This window comes from Tympanuchus pallidicinctus, unplaced genomic scaffold (genome assembly GCF_026119805.1).
Source record: "Tympanuchus pallidicinctus isolate F22 unplaced genomic scaffold, pur_lepc_1.0 scaffold6, whole genome shotgun sequence".
Taxonomy (NCBI): domain Eukaryota; kingdom Metazoa; phylum Chordata; class Aves; order Galliformes; family Phasianidae; genus Tympanuchus; species Tympanuchus pallidicinctus.
Window position 1 is genome coordinate 24,245,866 of NW_026294780.1, and position 18,889 is coordinate 24,264,754.

At 38.8% G+C, this 18,889-nt stretch overlaps 1 protein-coding gene across 1 annotated transcript in view; it reads right to left on the minus strand.

The window, feature by feature from the left end:
- Positions 1 to 8,176, minus strand: part of GPC5 (glypican 5) — a gene marked incomplete at its 5' end in the record, with an annotated part of 599,166 nt that extends 590,990 nt beyond the window's left edge. Inside the window, 2 exon segments of the mRNA XM_052664786.1 lie at positions 7,790 to 8,065; positions 8,068 to 8,176. Of these exon segments, the coding sequence (XP_052520746.1) occupies positions 7,790 to 8,065; positions 8,068 to 8,176 (385 nt within the window).
- Positions 8,177 to 18,889: the final 10,713 nt, after the last annotated feature.

Genomic DNA, 18,889 nt, shown 5'->3' on the forward strand with positions numbered 1-18,889 from the left:
GCCCATAGCTCATAGCCAGCATTCTCATGCTGTAAATCGTGGGCTAAAAAGATCTAACTGCTACTAAATATAACAGAACAGTGGTGGAAAGCCCATTCCCGATAGGTACATAATAAACATACTGACTTTCATATGAAGCAGTCATAAATCCTAGTCTAACATATTTTACTGTTTCTTTCTCTAATGACCAGCATTCCCTATGTATTTGTCATGACAATTTACCACTTCACTAACAGGATGAGAAAAGCTCATAGAAATGATCATCTTCTCAAATGTTTGGCACACTGATATTCAAGAGGAGCAATTGAGTACTGTATTTCTTATTGTACACTAAAAAATATCTTTTTATAAAAACATCATCCCTGAGGATTCAAGTTGGAATTTGTGGTTGTGGAGGAAGAAAAAAAGCAAGAAATTCTAAAGTAAAAAATCTGTGTTACCTTGCCTTTATACATGCTTCAAGCTATTACACCATCTCTTTGAACTTATTTCCCTGCCACTAGATCTACAAATCGTAATGCTTCTTAAGTTGACTCTTCTACTGTTTTTCCATATTTTCTCTAATAAATCACTCTATATTCTATATTATGAATACAGTTACGGAAAAAGGGAAGCATACATGGCTTGTACATCTCATATTCCATTAGTTACCTTACATAAATTAAGGTGTTTTAAATAACATTTTCCAAAAAGCTCAGGCAGAAACATTAACCTACTGAGTAGAGTATGCTGATGATACCAAATTGGGCAGAGGGGCAGATAAACCAGAGGACTTTGCTGCCATTAAGATAGAATTCAACAGGCCGAAGGATTATGGGCAGAGAACATCATGAAGTTCAACAAAGGCAACTGCAGGGTTCTGCACTTGAGGAGAAATAATCCCACGCAGTAGTACAGGTTAGCAGAGTTAGCAGCCCCGCAGAGAGGGACCTGGGTGTGCTGGCATGCAGCAGGCATTGGCAGCAGTATACCCTTCTGGGCAATGTATCCTGGGCTGCATTAGGAAGAGAGTGTCCAACAAGTCACTCTGCTCTTACGAACATTATACTAATATAATGTTCATAGCAATTTTAACATGCTCAGGTCAGATCTGCTATTAGATCAACTTAGAATTAAGAATCAAATTAGAATTACCAAATCTTATCCTTGTCAGTACCATAGCAGTGAGATCCCATGAAAACGTCACTCATGGTTCAGGAGTATGTGTTCTGTTGAATAATTACTGCTTTGGGCTCTGGACATATCTTTGACTTCTCCCTCTGGTACGGAGCAGAGAGGATTCAGAGACAGAGGCTACAAGGGAGCTGCAGTAGATGAACAGAACCACAGTGTCCAGCCACATAATATGGCACAAGTGGATTACCTCCTCTCTCTCCTTGTGCAATTTGAAGACTCTTACACACTTCAGTTTAGTTGCTAATGAGATAAAGAATTAGATTTTAGCACTGATTAAAGTCAGTGACTATTAAATGTAGAGATACCATGCTTTTTTTCCCCAAAAACATTTCTTGAGAACTTAGAAGTACTCCTTTAGGCTATAGATTTATTGAATAAAGCCTTTAGGCTCTATGTTTTTTTAAGAGAACCAATTTTATTTTTCTTTTTGACCTTCATCTGAGAACACATCACAGTGCTTTAACTCAATTCCATTTCTAGTCCATTCCAGTCTAAAATATAAGGAATGCCTGATGTTATCCTCAAGTATAACACATTTGTTTTATTACCAATATAAAGGCACTGCATTGTACAGAAACAAATCACAATAGTTAATAAACTTTAGAGAGATTTTTCCTTATAGTTAGAAGGTACAGATCTATAGTCTTTCTCTAGTTTTACAAAGGACAAGGAAGGTACAATTTAAGCAATACATGGTGTGTTCTAATTTAATGCATTTTAAGAATATTCACAACTGATTCCACTTATTCTCTTTCCTGTGATGTACTTACAAATTTATATATACAGAAAACTATTTGTATTTCTTATAGTTATCTCAACTATTTCATTTTTGAAACACAGAAATGAAAGAGTAGTTGCAGAGGTTATCTTACGTACTCTAACTGGTACAGTTAATGTCAGCAAATCAGCGTATTTTAATATTATCAAATGAGAGTGAACCATTCTTTCATTGCCATTCATAGAATCATAGAATCACAAGGTTGGAAACGACCTATAAGATCATCCAGTCCAACAATCTCCTCATCACCATTGCCACCACTAGCACTAAACCACATCACGCAGCACATCATCCAGACGCTTCTTGAACACTGCCAGGGACGGCGACTCCACCACTTCTCTGGGCAGCCATTCCAGTGCCTGACCACTCTCTGAGAGAAAAAGTTCTTCCTTATGTCTAATCTAAACCTCCTCTGATACAATTTGTGGCCATTTCCCCGTGTCCTGCTCGTTGCCTGGGAGAAGAGGACAAACCCCTCCTCATCACAGCCTCCCTTCAGGAAGTTGTAGAGTGCAATGAGGTCTCCCCTGAGCCTCCTCTTCTCCAGACTGAACAATCCCAGCTCCCTCAGCTGCTCCTCATAAGACTTGTGCTCCAGACCCCTCACCAGTTTCGTTGCCCTTCTCTGGACACGCTCCAGGACCTCAACATCTTTCCTGCAGTAAGGAGCCCAAAACCGAACGCAGTACTTGAGGTGTGGCCTCACCAGTGCTGAGTAGAGGGGGATGATCACCTCCCTGCTCCTGCTGGCCATTCTATTTCTAATGCAGGCCAGGATGCCATTGGCCCTCTTGGCCACCTGTGCACACTGTTGGCTCACGTTCAGCCGAGCATCAACCAACACCCCCAGGTCCCTCTCTTCTTCACACTCATCCAGCCACAGCTGCCCCAGCTATGCATCTCCACATCACTTACCTTTGCTGAGTGAAGCATGACCTGCAAGGCCCACCTGCCTGAGCCAGTGAAAGTTGGGGAAACACAGGTGATGCTGTGGGGATGGGCTGAAAACAGCTGCCACCAGCCCTACAGCACAAGGCAAGCAAACACTCTCAGCTAAAGTCCAGGAACAAATTAGGATGGGCAAGGCTCTGCTGGCACCCCAACATATGCAGTGGAGGGACATGAGGTCACAATCCATCATCTGGTAACATAACACTATTTTACTGTGGCATCAAAACTAGTTGCCCAGGGTGCCGTTACCCTGAGGAGACTTGCCCAACCCCTCAGCACACTAGTCAGCACCAGCACTGTACCTCTGCACAACCGCTAGGGCTGCTGTGGTGTTGCTGTCAGAGTCTTCCAGTAGTCACCCCAACCTAGTCCTAGTGCTCCCCACTCTGCCAGGGGCCCTCTCCGATGAGTGACAAAGGTACCCCTCAGAAGTAACCAGCAATTTCATTTCTCAGAAGCAATGATTTCTTCTTTCATACAAGGTTAAGAAAAGTTGACCTTGCACAAAGCTTTTGTGCCACTTTCACAGTATATAGAGACTCTGCTATTACAGTTTTAACAACATGCACAGATTCAGCTCACATGCAGTTCTTTGTGCATGTAGGTACATATGCATAACTCTCTACTATTGAAATTAAATAATTTAAAGATTAGGCGTATTAGCCAAACTGCACTTAGTATTTTCATTGTTTAGCACTGCCTAGCTTTCAAGCTTTCTGACATTTTGTCTCTCAGAACCTAATGTGGACTTTTACCTAAGCTTGTTACAGACTACAGTGTAGCTTCAAGAAGACATTCAGACTTTTAGCAAAACTCTCATACAATAATGAATATTTGTTTATGGTTTTAATTGACTCTTCAAATATTCTCTTCTTCCTTTGATTTTATGGTAAATACTTCTTTTAAGCAGCATATTTTTAACCATTGCTTCCAACCCTAAGGGAACTTAGTTTTTACTTTAAGACTGCTAATCACACACATACAAAGTACATTTTATTGACCTAATTCCATTCCAGCTCAATTAAACAGAGCTGATTTCAATGGTCAGGAAAAAGTAACTGAATGCAACATGTGAAAGAGTCCAACCAATTAAAAATGGAGTGGTTGCTCAGAGTCCACTGAGGGGTTTTTTAATTATTCCATTAAAACACTACGGAACAAGCAACAGCAGACAGGACAGCGTTCAAAGAGAATACACCAGCAACTGAATCAGGACTTCCTATTTCAGAACAACCTAAAATAAAAGACACACATTTTTAAATGTTTTTGCAAGTAAAAATCTTACTGTCCTAGGCAAGAATTGTTAATTGCCAAATATTCTGAAATAGAGTTAGAAAGTTTTCTAACTGCATGAACAGTGGCTCTTTTTTTCCAGTACTGAATTCTGAATACTGAATTCTGAAGGCTCTATAACTACAACTTGCATTTTATCCAAAACCAAGGCAGAGAGAAAAATGAAACAATTTACCCTATAATAAATATATACTAAAATATACAGTTAGAGTCTAGGAAAAGTTTTATAACTGGAAACAATCTCAATGAGAGTAGAAAAGAGCTCAGCAAGAATAAAACATAATCCATAATAGTAATTCTATCTATTCCCAGAAGATCTGGAACTGATTTCAGCCTTTGATTCACAGTCTTCATCCTAGAAATCCATATTTTCAGTAGCTTGGGATAAAAGCAAGTGCTGGCAGGATGAGGATGTTAATGACCAGACACGGTAAATTTCTGCCTGTCTGCTTAGGCAAATACTTTCATGAGATCACATCCAGAGACTGGAAAATCCCAAAACAAACCCAGGATTGTCATGACAAACAGTCTTTAAAAAGAGACAGCACTGAAATGCCACTGGCTGGAAGCAGTCATTCAAACAAGTGGTTTACTGTAAAAAAGATTTGCAACCTGTATCATGCAAGTATTTCTCATGCTCATCTTTTAATATCTATTTGTGAACTAACCTTTATTACAGCCACCGCCCCACATTAATGATCGCCATTAAAATCAGTGTAAAGTATTTCACCACTGCTGAATAAAAGAGGTAAGGATCAAACTCGAGCACATAACCCTGGGCTGTTCACCCTGCTGACTTCTTTGTGGCTCTATTTAGATGGCTCCATTTAGATGGCTCCAGAAAGTCTTTTAATGCATTTCTAGAGAAGATGTATCCTACACATGGCTTTCCAAAGACATCACAGGCAGCACTGGTACAGGTTTGGCTCCTTTGTAGCATCCTACAAGATCCCCTTCCTACTGGCAGGCACCCAGGCAATATTCTTCTACAGAGCAAGAGGTGAAATGTTACCTGCATTCAGGAACTAGCAGCTTATGCTCACAAACACAATACAGGCAGCAATCCTTAGAAAACACAGATGTGATAAAATGGACCTCAACTGATACCACTGCATAATCCACTTCCTGTCCCTGTTCAAATCCTTTTCTGGAGATCTGAACACGTTCAACAAATAGCAGAAGCACACACAGATTCTTGATTTAACCTCCAATAAAGCCAAAATCCAAATTCCCCGAAATTTCAACTGCACTGGAAATTAAATTAGAATTCAAAAAAGTGTTTGGGGTTGCTTGTGACCCAGACCTTAGGCTGATTTAACTGCTACATTAAGCTGAACTAGCAAGAATGTTTTAATTTGAATTAGCAAAACAGCATTAGGCACCAACTTTTTCTGACATTAAGACATTCTTCAAGCAGTTTTTTGCCTTGTTTATTTAACTCTGTACATATAACTGTTCCCAAAAAGTCTTTGCAATAAACTTCATACTAATCAACATCTTCATTCTTTTAATTACATTTTTTATTATAATGACACCATAAATGGTCTCCAAAAATTGCCAAAAGAAGTCTAGCTTGGTTCCTAAAATTCAAATAATCTGTTCAGAGTTTGAAACAAAAAAAATGGGATTGATTCTACAATTCCAGAAAAGTTAGCTTTTCTCAATAAATCACTGAACTTAGCTTTCTGGTGCAAAGACAAGCCTGGCAACTAGAACATGCCATCTAACAATCAGCTGAAGAGCTCTGGGCACCACTGACTGCTCCAGACACCCACTGCCATCATCCATTGCCAAAATGCATGGGGCTGATGGTTCCCATTTGGTGCCCACTCCCACTCCAGGAAGCAGAGGAAGCATCCCCAGAGGATGGCAGCTAACAGTCCTGCCAAGATATTCCAGAGGCTCCAGTAAACCACAAACAGTGCTGGAAGCCCACTCATAAACAAACTCAGACTCCTACAGGCAGCTCCAACACCTATTTTCAGAAGTCAGCATCTACATAAACTGCTTACATACAAGGACGTATGTTGATGGTAAGACTGTAGACACTGAATCTTCCCACCAATATCCCATTGCATGTTGTTGCCATGTGACAGCAGCAGAGGGTCATTCTGATAGAACGGTGTCTGACATGGTGGTGCGTATGAGGTGTGTCACTGAATTCTTCCACACCAAAAACACGTCAAAAATCATCAATGCTATCTGAACTTCTGTGAAGCACAGTGGATGTGAGCACACTGAGGGTTGGGTTATGCATTTCAGCAGTGACAGTGGATCACCTCTGCGGTGAAGAATTTTACAAGCATAAGACGGAGGTTCTTGTTTGTCATTGGCGAAAATACACAGCTAATAGTGGTGATTATGCTGAAAAAGCAGTGTTTTGCAGCTGAGAATTTGCTCTACCAAATAGTGTTATTGTGCTCTTTGTTGTAGTTTCTATGCAGTAAACAGGAGGCTGAGTGACTACATACATAAATAACGACTACACTTATTTCCTCGAGGTAACAACGTTTCCTCCCTACTCTCAGTATGGGAGTGAACATATGTCATCTTTTATTTTGGAGCCATAAGTACAATAGTTACACCAGACTATGGATGGAGAAGAGCACAGTAACAATCAACGTATCGCTCATACACACTCAATGAGCACCAAACGTTTATGTCACTGACAGTGCTTCAGGGTTTTGGGGTTTTTTTTTTTTGCTTGTTTGTTTGTTTTCAGACAAAATATCTGCATTTGCACAGAACCTAAACAGGCTTTCCAACAAAAGCATTTGTTTTCTTTTTGGTGAAGGTTATGATAAAAGCTTAAGCTACAGATAATGTAATAAGGCCTTGGATACTATTCTGTGTACTGGTGACCTAACTACAATATCATAATAATAACAGATAATCCTAAGTTTAATACAACGTTTCAGAGTTCAGTTCACAAGTCAGTCTGTCAAAAGCTCTACTTTGAAGTGATTCCTGTTGGAATAGATAAAGCATAGCTAATCTCTGCTTGCAGAATAAATACTTTTACCAATTATCTTAGAATAGGAAGTGATGAACAACATTTTTAAGTAAGGTGGACATTAATTCAACTTTTGCTGTATATCGAAGTCAGTTTCTGTCACGAAAGCACTGATTCACATTTACTAATCCACATCTAAACATGAATGGATTTTACACATAGGGATATTATTTAATTATGCACTTAGAGAATAAAAGTATTTTCTGTCTCTTATGTTCCCAAACATGAAAATATCCTTACACTGCACTTTCAGAAGTACAACTCGAATCAACTGACATACAAGACTGGAAGAAAACAAACAAACATCCAGGAAAGTACTTCTCATTATATTTATGATTTCCACTTCAGAAGCTTCATTCTCAATACAACACTACGATGCACTCAAATTTCCATTATTAAGACTAGGATTTTATCTAGATAACGTGTAGAATACGCGCACACTGCAGCCGTGCCAATCCTCCCCTGCCATTCGGCGCTCAACCCACCGCCCGACCTACGGTCCTCCCCGTCCGTCCGGCGGCTGAAGAGCGACTCGCAGCTCGCTGCTGCCGCTGCGGTGCCTCCCGCTCTCCCCTCACCTGCCCGCGGGAACTTCGGGACGCTCCTGAGGGAGCCGAGCTGACGCAACTGGAAAACTTTCCGGACAGTCTCGCAGCTCCGCGGCTCCTCACCCCGAGGGTCGATGATGGCCACGGCGGCGAGCAGCAGCAGGACAACGCTGAGGCTCCGTTCCCCTCTGCCCGTCAGCCTTCGCAGCGAGCGCGGCTCAGAAGCTCCAGAGCCTCGCGCCGCCAGCCAGCTCGCCGCTCGCTAGCGCCGCCCGCCGCCCCCTGCAGGCGGAGCCCTCCCAAGGCCGGCGGTGCTCCTCGGCTGCCTCCTCCTGCGAGGAGGGGCCCCGGCGGCGGAAGGGCACTGCCCGCTAAGGAGGGCGAAGATGGATGCTGGGAGACCCCCGCAGCCCGGGGTCATCACACTAGAATGAGGAACCCCCTCCATGTACACATTTTAATTATATGCTCACCAATACAGCTGGAAGTTTTTTCGTAGGTTGTGAAACTGCCCTTGATCACCCGGTGTGCTACAGCACGAGTCTATCCCAGCTTTCACTCCAATCCTGCATCTGCAGCATCAATTTAAACACAAGACTGCAAAATTGTGAGGAACGCGTGAATTATTCTGAGCACCCATGTGAATAAGGGTAACAAAACAGCACATCAGTTATTAAAACCTGCGTTAGAAATCAACCGCTTCACTGCTGAGCAAGGCAATAAGGCATTTATTCACATCTAATCTACTGAGTGACAGCTTAATTCATTACCTGCGCAGAGAACTACTCTTTCCTTTCTCTCAGCCATTTGTACTCATGGACCTGGCAATTTCCTTCAATCAGCAAATTCCACATATAGTATCTGAAATGTCCTGTAACAGAATTTGTTCTACTGTCCTTACACAGCTGATAAACAGAACCATGGTGTATAATACATATAATACGTAAGGACTGAACAAAGAAAACAGGTTACCATATTTCGATAAAGCAAATTACTGCAAAAGAGATTTGGGGCTCTTCATGAGGAAAAAGGGGGAGGAAACAGAACTGGAAATAAAGAGATGTGGTTTCAACAAAAACAGAAGTAATTAACAATTCAATACCTTGTCTATATGCTGTTAGATAGCAAATCCCTTGCCACTCAGTAAAACACTTGTTCTTAAAGAGAACACTTCTGAGTATTGAAGAATATCACTGAAAAAAACAACTTGGATGTGGGAAGCAGAAATCATAGGATCTTGGCAACTTGAAGATGGTAGAGGAAATCCTGGGAACCACAAAGTGATTCCTCAACATCCAATACATTGTTCACAGTAAAGATACAAAAATAATTTATTATAAAAGAGGGGAGAAGTCTTGCCAAATAAGAAATACAAATATTCTTTTTAAAATGTGAGTTTCTTTGAACTGTACAGAAGTTCACCATCAGCAACAGATGATCCCAGAGCCCATGGATTTAAAGCAAACTGGTATTTTATCGTATCTCTTATTGGTAATGACTCAACTGAAACTTCTATGCTCCAACTCTACAGGTTAAGCAAAAAGACTGGTAAGAAATCAAATTTTCATCTTCTATCTTTTTATTTTCTCTTGACATACAACACTACTTACATCCATAGCTAACAGTTCAGACTGTCATCTTACTTGTAAGTACTGAAAACCCTTTATTTGGCTGTGCTACCTTCCCTGTATCCCTTAAGAGAGCTGCTACAAAAATAATTTTCCTTACTTTACTTACATCTGCTTTTCTCACACTCTTTTTGCCATATCAAACACAAGCCATTTAGCTTTGATTGCAAGTCCTTTTACCATTCCCATCCCATTCATGATGCTTACTTCCAAAGGACTGCAGCACCTGCCCCCATCTCCAGTTTCTAAAATGAAGAAATACTTCTATGCTATCTCCTATTTCGTTTTAGATATCTGAAAGTAGTTCAAACATCTGTTAAGCTTTCTTAAGTCATTCTTCAAGGCTCTCTCAGTCACAAGTCCTATCTATTATTTTTACACACATCACATCAATTAAGGAAGTTCTTATTAAAACTATGGACTGTGTGTTCACTACTACGTTTACATCACGTGCCTGCGGAAAATTCAGGTAACTACTTCTGGAATAATCCAAAATCTTTCTAAACTCTTCCTCGTTCTGATACTGCCCTCTTGCTTTGAACTTAGTGGGGGAACTCAGTACTCACATGGAGCTCCTTGAAGCTTTAAAAACAGCAAGGAATTAAAAACAAAACAAACAAAAAAAAAAAAAAAAAAAAAAAAAAAAAAAAACCACTCTTCCCCAACCCTCAGTTATGCAGAATTACTGTACAGTTGCTATGGTAAGCATATAAAGAAAATCCTCTTCTTTTAGGTTGGGATAATTAAATTAGAAGACCCGAACTGAAAGAGCTGTGCACTATTTGGATTCATAGCACTATCCTACTCTGCTACCAATGACCCCATAAACTTACGAGGCCAGTAAAACTTCACATGCAGATCCATTAACTGCTTTAATGAAAGATTTCATAACAGTATTGCAAAAGTTTGAGAATTTATCTACAAACACAGGTCAGCGTGTGGGTTTCCTTAATGAATTAAGAATTTTTAATTATATTTTAAAATGAAAACGTTAAGAACATTATTTGATTCTTTGTGATTATAGTGGATTATCAGCTGTGACCTCATAGGCAAACAGATGAGACTACGCTAAACAAGCAACTGCAAGTCACAAAGAAGAATTGTAGACTATCCCCCCTCCACGTTACAAGCACTATTTTACTACTATTCCTTATTTTAACCTAAACTTTTATGCTTATCCGCACTGCATTATGCCCCTACCACTCTGTGTCCCACTTCCCCATTCTTGCATAACTCATTGTGTGATCCTTATATTCACAGAGAAATCAGCAAGCCGGTACCAGCCGCTGAGGACCTGAAGCATCTCTGCTTTTGAACTGCTGCCTGATGCACCGCCCAGTGGCCCCACAGTACGCCGCCAGCTCCGCTGCAGCCCGGCGTGTAGCCGGGAAGCCCAGCGCACAGCGACCGCATCCGGCTTCTGCCGAGCGCCTCTGCCGGCCGACGGGGAGGGGAGAGAGCTCCCTCTTTTTTTTTTTTTTATTTTTTATTTTTTAAATTACTGATACTTTCTTTAAAGGGAAAAGGTTTTCAAAATGCAGGTATTGCTCCTTGCTCGTCTAGAAAGAGCTTCAGGTCTTCACAGTGATTCAGAAGTTCAAGCGTTTGTTTAGGAATATTGTATCCAGTATGTAATTACATACATATGTTTTCATAAAGGTTTTATTTATTTAACAATTTATACTCCATATCTAGCTCAGCAGTTTACTTTAAAAAGTACTTCTCCTTACTACTAGGTACAGTGTTTCCATAGGGACTTTCTCAGATATTCTAACATTGAACATTCTTAATCTCATTTCCTCTTAATTAGTGTCACTTGTCTTACTTCCCAGAAACTTGGGCCTGTACAATTAAAACACTGTCAGACAAGAACATCTGTCCTGCTCCCTAAGAGGGAATAACCAGTAAGGAAGACTGCAACAAAGGAAAGCAGCAGCTTACAAAATATTCACATGTAACAGAATAAAAACTGTCATGTAATTGCAACTGTTCCGCAATCTAATCCTAATATGAAAAATCCATATTCAGTATCACTGCTTCAGTCTAGCATCAACAATAGGGGGAAGGAGGTGTATAAAAACTCCATATACTTCAGTTGGTACTCAAGAATTCTTTAAAGCATTTGCAAAAAGATTAACAAACAATTTCGGTCTCCTCTAAGCACATAACGCTCAGGGAATGACTTCTTTTCCCTATTAAGTTATAAAATATTCAAGTTCTATTGTGCCTAGAGATGAGAATTAATTTCCCTTAGTCCATATGTTTGCAGTACTTTGACTTAATCAGAACAACGGTGTTCAAGGAGATTCTGTGATCAGAAACCTGTTCAACAAGAGGCAGGATGCTAATAAATTATCACCTAAGTCACAACAGAGTATTTATGCATACACTAAGCAGCATCACTCAACTTCTGTTATTTACTGTTGCTCTCAACCACACAACTTGCAAAGAGTTAACTCTATTGTTGATGCCCAGCTTTTCAGTTTTTGCAGGTACAGAAATAGTTTTTCATCTATTATAGGAGGCATAAACTAGAGGACTTGCATATAAACAAAATACACTCGATCCTTTAACTTCCTGCAACTGCTACAATACATACTCCTTGTTCAGATGTTAACATGCCCTCTTTTCCCCAAGTGAAATGAGGACCAAAACATGCAAAAAGCAACCTGCAACAGTAACAAAATAATTTTACTTTATAGATCTAGTGCAACAGTGAATCACAAGACTGTTAACTGCATGTAAATCTTAGCTATACAAGCTGCAAGGTAAATAAGATAAGCTAAATCCATTCTACTTAAAACAGCACAGTAAAAAATTAAAAATATTTTTAAAACTAGGTCTCCCAGGACATTTCATAAGACAATAAAACCCAAGTTACAGCACCCTTCACTACTTCAGAACCTATTTTACCATAGTGCTCCACTCTAACTAATCATACACATTCTGCAAACCAATGCTCAAAGATAAAAGGTCTTTCTTCATGTCTCTGCAGTCTTCAGTATACAGCTACCTTGCTGTATACCTTGCTGTACCAGCAGAGTTGAAAGTTAGTTTGCCTATAACATTACTTCAGCTGTCACAGGGAAAAAAAGTTTCTACCCACATAGGTACAACCCTCAGCTCTCATGCTTTCAAGAAAGTATGGTTTAGAGTTGATGTAAGTTATTCTATCAGTAACAGTTGACTGACAGTTCTAGACAGTTCTCAAGTTTCATTCAGCACTGAGTTTTGCTCAGAGGGACTGACTCCATTTCTTCTAACTTAGAGTCTTAGCTCCAAATTCATGAAATCTAAGTTAGGCAGTTAAAGGGGAGTGATTCACTAGCACTGAATCCAGAATTTAGTAATTCAAAATCAGGGCAAATCTAGGGAGCTAGAAGTCATTAGATGTTTAAGTTTCCATCAGCACTGACTCTCAGAGACATCTGTTCAGAAGCAGAAATTTAGTAGCTACACCCTACCAGTGCTGAGTAAGTGACATACCCCACCACAAGGTCCCATCTGAATCCATAAGATAAATGAACCTACTAAATCTGGAGTTCAGCCCAAAGTGCAATTATTAGGTCACATATAGGGAAATACCAAAGAAAATAGGTGCAAGCATCCTCATTTATTTTAATACCACTAACACATTCAAGATGAGCATTTGCTTGAATAATTCAAACTTTCCACATCTCTCCTGAGAGAGCACATAGGATATTAGACCATTTGCAAAGTGGCAGGACTTCACAAAGTCTTTCTAAGGTTACCTCAACATGTACTGTAACAGCTGGAGCAAGTGGGCTGAAATGGAGCAGAATTTCACCAAGTTGAGATACTAGACAATTCTGGATTCCAGTCTTCTCTTATGATGAAGTAGTATTTTGTCTTGACCTGCTAGCACAGACCTCTTTCTACACTATAAGCAAACAAAATAGAGCTCTAACTTTCTACTGAGAGTCTGTGAGCCTCCCTAACTACCTCACATGCTCTCCTTATAAATTAAGCAATTTATACCACTACACAAATCCTTTATGAACTCGGTAATTAAATTTACAACACTAGAAATGAATTCCCAACCTTGCGCTTCATAAAAATCACACTGTATAATTGTGTTAATGTCCATCTGCCTCCAATAACTTGTTAACGGGTACTTCTTTGGTTTTACAGATATGGGATACCAGAAACGCCTCAATTACATAAAAAGACTCAAGTGGAAGTTGGATTACTTTGGATAACAAAATTAACTGCAGTACAACTAGGTTTCATGATTCTGCTGCTCATCCTAGGTTGTACTTCTAGTACACTATCCAAGTTAGCATTAAATAAATGAAATTAATGTATGGAGATAGGCCTAGGTCCTCCTTATTAAATAAATACATCATACCTACAGAGATACTTAGGTACCAGCAATTCTTACAATATAATTTACTGCAACACACACACAACACACACAAAAAAAAAAAAAAAAAAAAAAAAAAAAAAAAAAAAAAAAAACCACACAAAAACAACAGTATTTGCTTCTAACATAGGAACAAAATCCTTTATGAGAAGGAATTGCACCCAGCTAGTAAGCAGACTAACTCAAACCATACCCTGGGAGATCATCTCTGAAAACTGCAGTTATTTCCTAGCTTGTCAATAGCATTAACATACATTTCATGGAAACTATCTATTACATGTGAGCAAATATCCACTTCGGCTCTTACAAAGCCATTGTGCAAACAGGAATTAGATATTACAGCATGTAAACACTTTGAGAGGTTGGCCTACTGTTAATCACTTAGTGTTCCAAAGCATTGTAAAGACAATGCAGGCATGTAATCTTAATCTCAAGTTTCAGCAGAATTTGAGTGCTTCTTAGAAATAGAAGGAAAAAAAACAAAAACAAAAACAAAAAACTGGAAAGACCTTAGAAGGTTTCCATGATTCCTGTAAATAATACACCTGTAAAAGTATTCCAGCCTTCCTTTCCAGTGCAACTCCTGGATGACTTTAAAGTATGTATCTATATAAAATATATAAATCTTAATGTTTAAAGCAAAAAAAAAAAAAAAAAAAAAGTGAGGGGTGAGGGTATGTGTTGAATTATACATTTTCCTTGGTGTCATTTGGCTAGGGTATATTGTCTGATGCAATATTACTAAGATAATATGATATTATACATCATACCAAAATGAAATACAAATTCCGCTCAGCAGGGCTATTTCTATATTTTTGTCTGTATATTTTTTGCCTCCTCCAGGAGATAGAAGAAATTAAAAAACAAAGGGTTTTCCTGAAGAATTTCATTTGCAGGTGGCAACTGATGCCTCCCACTGCAACTACCCCCACCTTCACCCCAACAGAATTCCATCAGTACATAATATTTAATCATACAAAATTAGAATAATAAATGCTACAGACAGCACTCACATAGATCTAGGTCACTGCATTCACGATTTCATAGGTGCCATGTTGTGATGATTTTTCATGTCAGTGGTTCGGTATTCTACACTACAACATCAAGTAGTGCACTGGGAGTTAAAGAGTTAATGTTTCAATTCTGCGCATTGATGATATTTCCAGTCTCTTGTTCTCAAAAGAGAAGACTGAACTACAACTCCCAAAAGACTTTGTTTTTCTATTTCCATTTAGAGGCAAAGATAAAACTGACTGGGAGTCATGAGACTTTTCTCTTTGCTCCTTAGCAGTTTTACCTACAGCATTAGGGTAAGGACTTTGGTTTCAGAAACTCTCTCATTTCATTTGATTTATTAGCTTCAATTCCAATCATATTGTACTATATTGTGTTATATCACATTTTACTATTATATTTAGTAAATCAAGATTTTCCTTAGGCCATTGCCGTCATCCCTTGTCATATAATAGGCCAAACCAGGCCAAATCTGAGAACTGGCCTACATCTTTTCAAGTTGTTATCTATCTCAGTTTAGTTGTGAGAGCTAAACCATATCTGAAGGTTGCACTCATTATTTTGTCCTGCAGTCTTGTTCTCATGAGAAGCTACAGAAATCTAAAGAAGGGAACACAATAATACAATCCAAATGAGAAACAAGAATATGTAGTATGTACAATAGTTCAGGATGGCATAATACAAGTATTTCAGTTAAAACACATGAACTAGTTTCCTAACAAAATAATTCTACATTTTCATTTTCCCCGGAGTATGAAAACTCAGGGAGGAATGTTCCATTTCTCCAATTACATTTTCTGGTACCAAGAATTAAAAACAAGCAAAAAACACATTAGAAAAATATGTATATGCATCCCCAGAAATTTCTCATTCAATTAAAAAAATATATTTAAAGTCAAAGCTTTCTCCAAATTCTAAATACTTCACACAAAGCTATTATATTTAAGCTCTCCTTTTAATAAAAGTTCTTGCGGTCACCAAAAATGACAGTTCACCATCATCTGCTCTTTTGTTGCTATAATCTTGCTCTGCCGAAACCCACTGCCTACTAAACCTTTTATTTTAAATACCTTCATTTTTAAGCATATAAACAGTTGCGAGGCTAATTTAAGGCATGACTGCACAGTAAACACCATCTTCTTTGAATTTTTCCCCAGGAACCGACCTTTTGACAATTCCCCCCGCCTCCCTTTCGGTCAGGATATGTGTCATCTGTCTCACTTGTACAATCCCGCAATACAGAGTAGAAACAGTCTTCTTAGCTATGCTGGCTTTAGGAACATTGCTACTGATTCTGAACAGTTGTTTTGCAAGGTGGCCTCTTAAATTATCATAAGCTTGACAGGATATTGAAATTCATGCTTATTTAACTATTAAGAAAAGTATTTACAAAATGACTCAAAGTTGGGAGTGTTTATTTAGTAGGTCTGATTCTGATTTTAGATTTCTAACTAGATGAATATATACAGCTAGAACTAACTTGTTTTGGCAACTTGTATAACAACAGCTGCAAAGCATTGGAGCCACCAACTGTTCAAACATGGCAACAGCTAGCTAGCATCTATCCCAGAGCACTTCATACAAAGCATAAAATTCTGTCAGCAAGTTTCTTTCCTTACCTAACACACATTGTAACAATCAGCCTATTAAAATTCTGTAAACTTTACATTTGATCAAATAAAGCTGGTTATTTGCTTCCTAATATTATATTCCTACCTCTAACGACATGAACTTAACCTAAAAGTTCTTGTAGTTCTCAGTTCAATTAGACACCTATATTAGAGGTGCTCCTGATAGAGATATACAGCAGACGTAGCTCCTGAGCACTAGGTTCATTCAACAAGTTTACACAAGCCTTCTATAAAGAACTCTGGACATTTATCACTGTAGAAAAAAAAATATCTTATTTTCAAATGTTTAACAGTAGTTAAAGTAATAAGATAATCAGCAAAATGGAAAAAACTTCCCTTCAGAGTACACTCAATCTCATCTCTAAAAGCAGAACCCTAAGGAACAATCTAACATTTCTCTTCAATATCCTTTCCAACAACATGTGACATCAGAACTGCTTGAATTATTGGCCACTTTTTAAAACTTTAAGCAACCTTAATGGATGCTTTTCTTCATCCCATTCAGTTCTTCAGGTTACACCTCTGCCACTCTGGATATAAACGGCTACTTTTCCATGGTTACTCTCCAGCTAAGGAAAAAAGCTCAGCTTTCAGAAAGAGAAGAAAGGAAGAAAAAAACTTGCCTACCACCAGGTTCAGCACCTGCACTGTCCACAGCTGACCTCAGTTACAAAAAAAACACATTGAAAGGAAAGGGGAAAGCAGAAGTTTCTTCCCTTCTCATCTTACAGGTTTTCCTGAAAGTATTTAGCTTCACGTACATGACAAATAAAAATGAGGGAATACGCATGAAGCACAGAAATTCTGTTGTAGCAATTGGACAGATCAATACAACAGGAAAGGTATTATAACAAAGATGTGATGACGGAAGGACCAGCATGATAAAAAGATACTACAAAGGAAGGAAAAAGATTGCTCACCCATATCAGAAGATTCTAGGTTTGCAGGGGAAAGCTTCACCAGGGAGGGATCTCCAGGAAGAGATCCTTCCCCAGTGGCAGTCAGCTCTTCAATGAGGTCTAAGAGGTGCAGCTAGGCTCCACCCCTTCCAGTCATACAGCCCTCACTTGTGCTCCCAGGGCTGACGGGGTCTTTTCCCCAGATGCTCAATCAGTGGCTCAGGCCACGACTCAGCAGCTCACACACTCTGTTTAGCAAGTGATTCTTTCTCCATTTCCCAATTATTTGTAGCAGATACTAGACAGAAAAGCATTTTTCTAGTTTTCCTATTCTCAGCCATACACTATGAAGAGACATTAGGTTTTGTGCATTAATACCATTCCCACGTGCATATATTTACACATTACACACACAATAGATACACATTATCTATATACAGATGCACACAGTTTAAAAAAAAAAAAAAAACACAACTAGGGAAACGAGGCACCTGAAAAGAAAGACCACTTCTTGAAGCTCGAAGAACCTCAGGTGGCTCCTGGTTTGTTTATATCATGTTTATATCATTTCTCAACCCCCATTAAGGATGAAGATGGTAACACCAACATTTAGTAATTTCCCTGATTTGGAGCTAAGTGAAGGTGACCTTTCTAAGATGTATTCAAGTTTAGAAACAGGCTTCCTATTCAAAACACTAAGAAGATTCTCTCCAGCTTGGTATCCCAACATCAGAAAAGTCTTAGGCAAAATATAATAATAAAAGCAGCTCACATCTCCTTACGCTAGAAAAGGGATCTTGTAACCTATAACCTTGAAAACTTATTCATCATATTGCTGTGTAGGTTCTACATACTAAGACAAAAACTTCTGCTGACAGTACTGGACAGTAAGACTGGAACACAACAACTTGGCAGACCAGAAATAAAAGGTATCTATGAAATGTTCCATCAAAAGGATGTCCAAAGCTTAGAAGTAACTGTTTTATTACATAAAATTAGGTCTATTAAAATAAACTTTATCCTCATCTTTTTCAGTTTATCATCACAATGCATCCAGATTAAACTGTATTTCCAGAAATACCTCATACTAAAAAAAAAAAAAAAAAAAAAAAACTGTTCTGGAAAAGTCTTGAGTATTTAATGTGTCAATTTACAGCTACGTTTCTTGGTGTTAATTTCTGATATCCCTAGACAAATTAGCTGGGAAGATTAGACACTCCAAGGCCTAATCTTGGATTTGTTGTGATTTTATTTTATCAGGCCACATAATGAAGCTTCCAAGTCTAAAGACCTAACATTCCTTTTCTTACATACTCTTCAACAAAACATGAAAATCATGGTTTTACTTATCTTTGTCAACATTTCCTTTGCTGAGGCCCAAAGCGAACAGATGAGGATATTCTTGGCCTCAGTAAACTCAAGATCTCTCATTAGTGAATGAGACAGTAAAGAACTGCCGTTCTGAGCATTCAAATCTCATGGCAGAAACATCCAATGATAAATGCACCAGTTCCAAAAGTTAGCAGGGATGAGTACATGAAGTTTAACTGCAATGAAACACAAGGTGATACCTA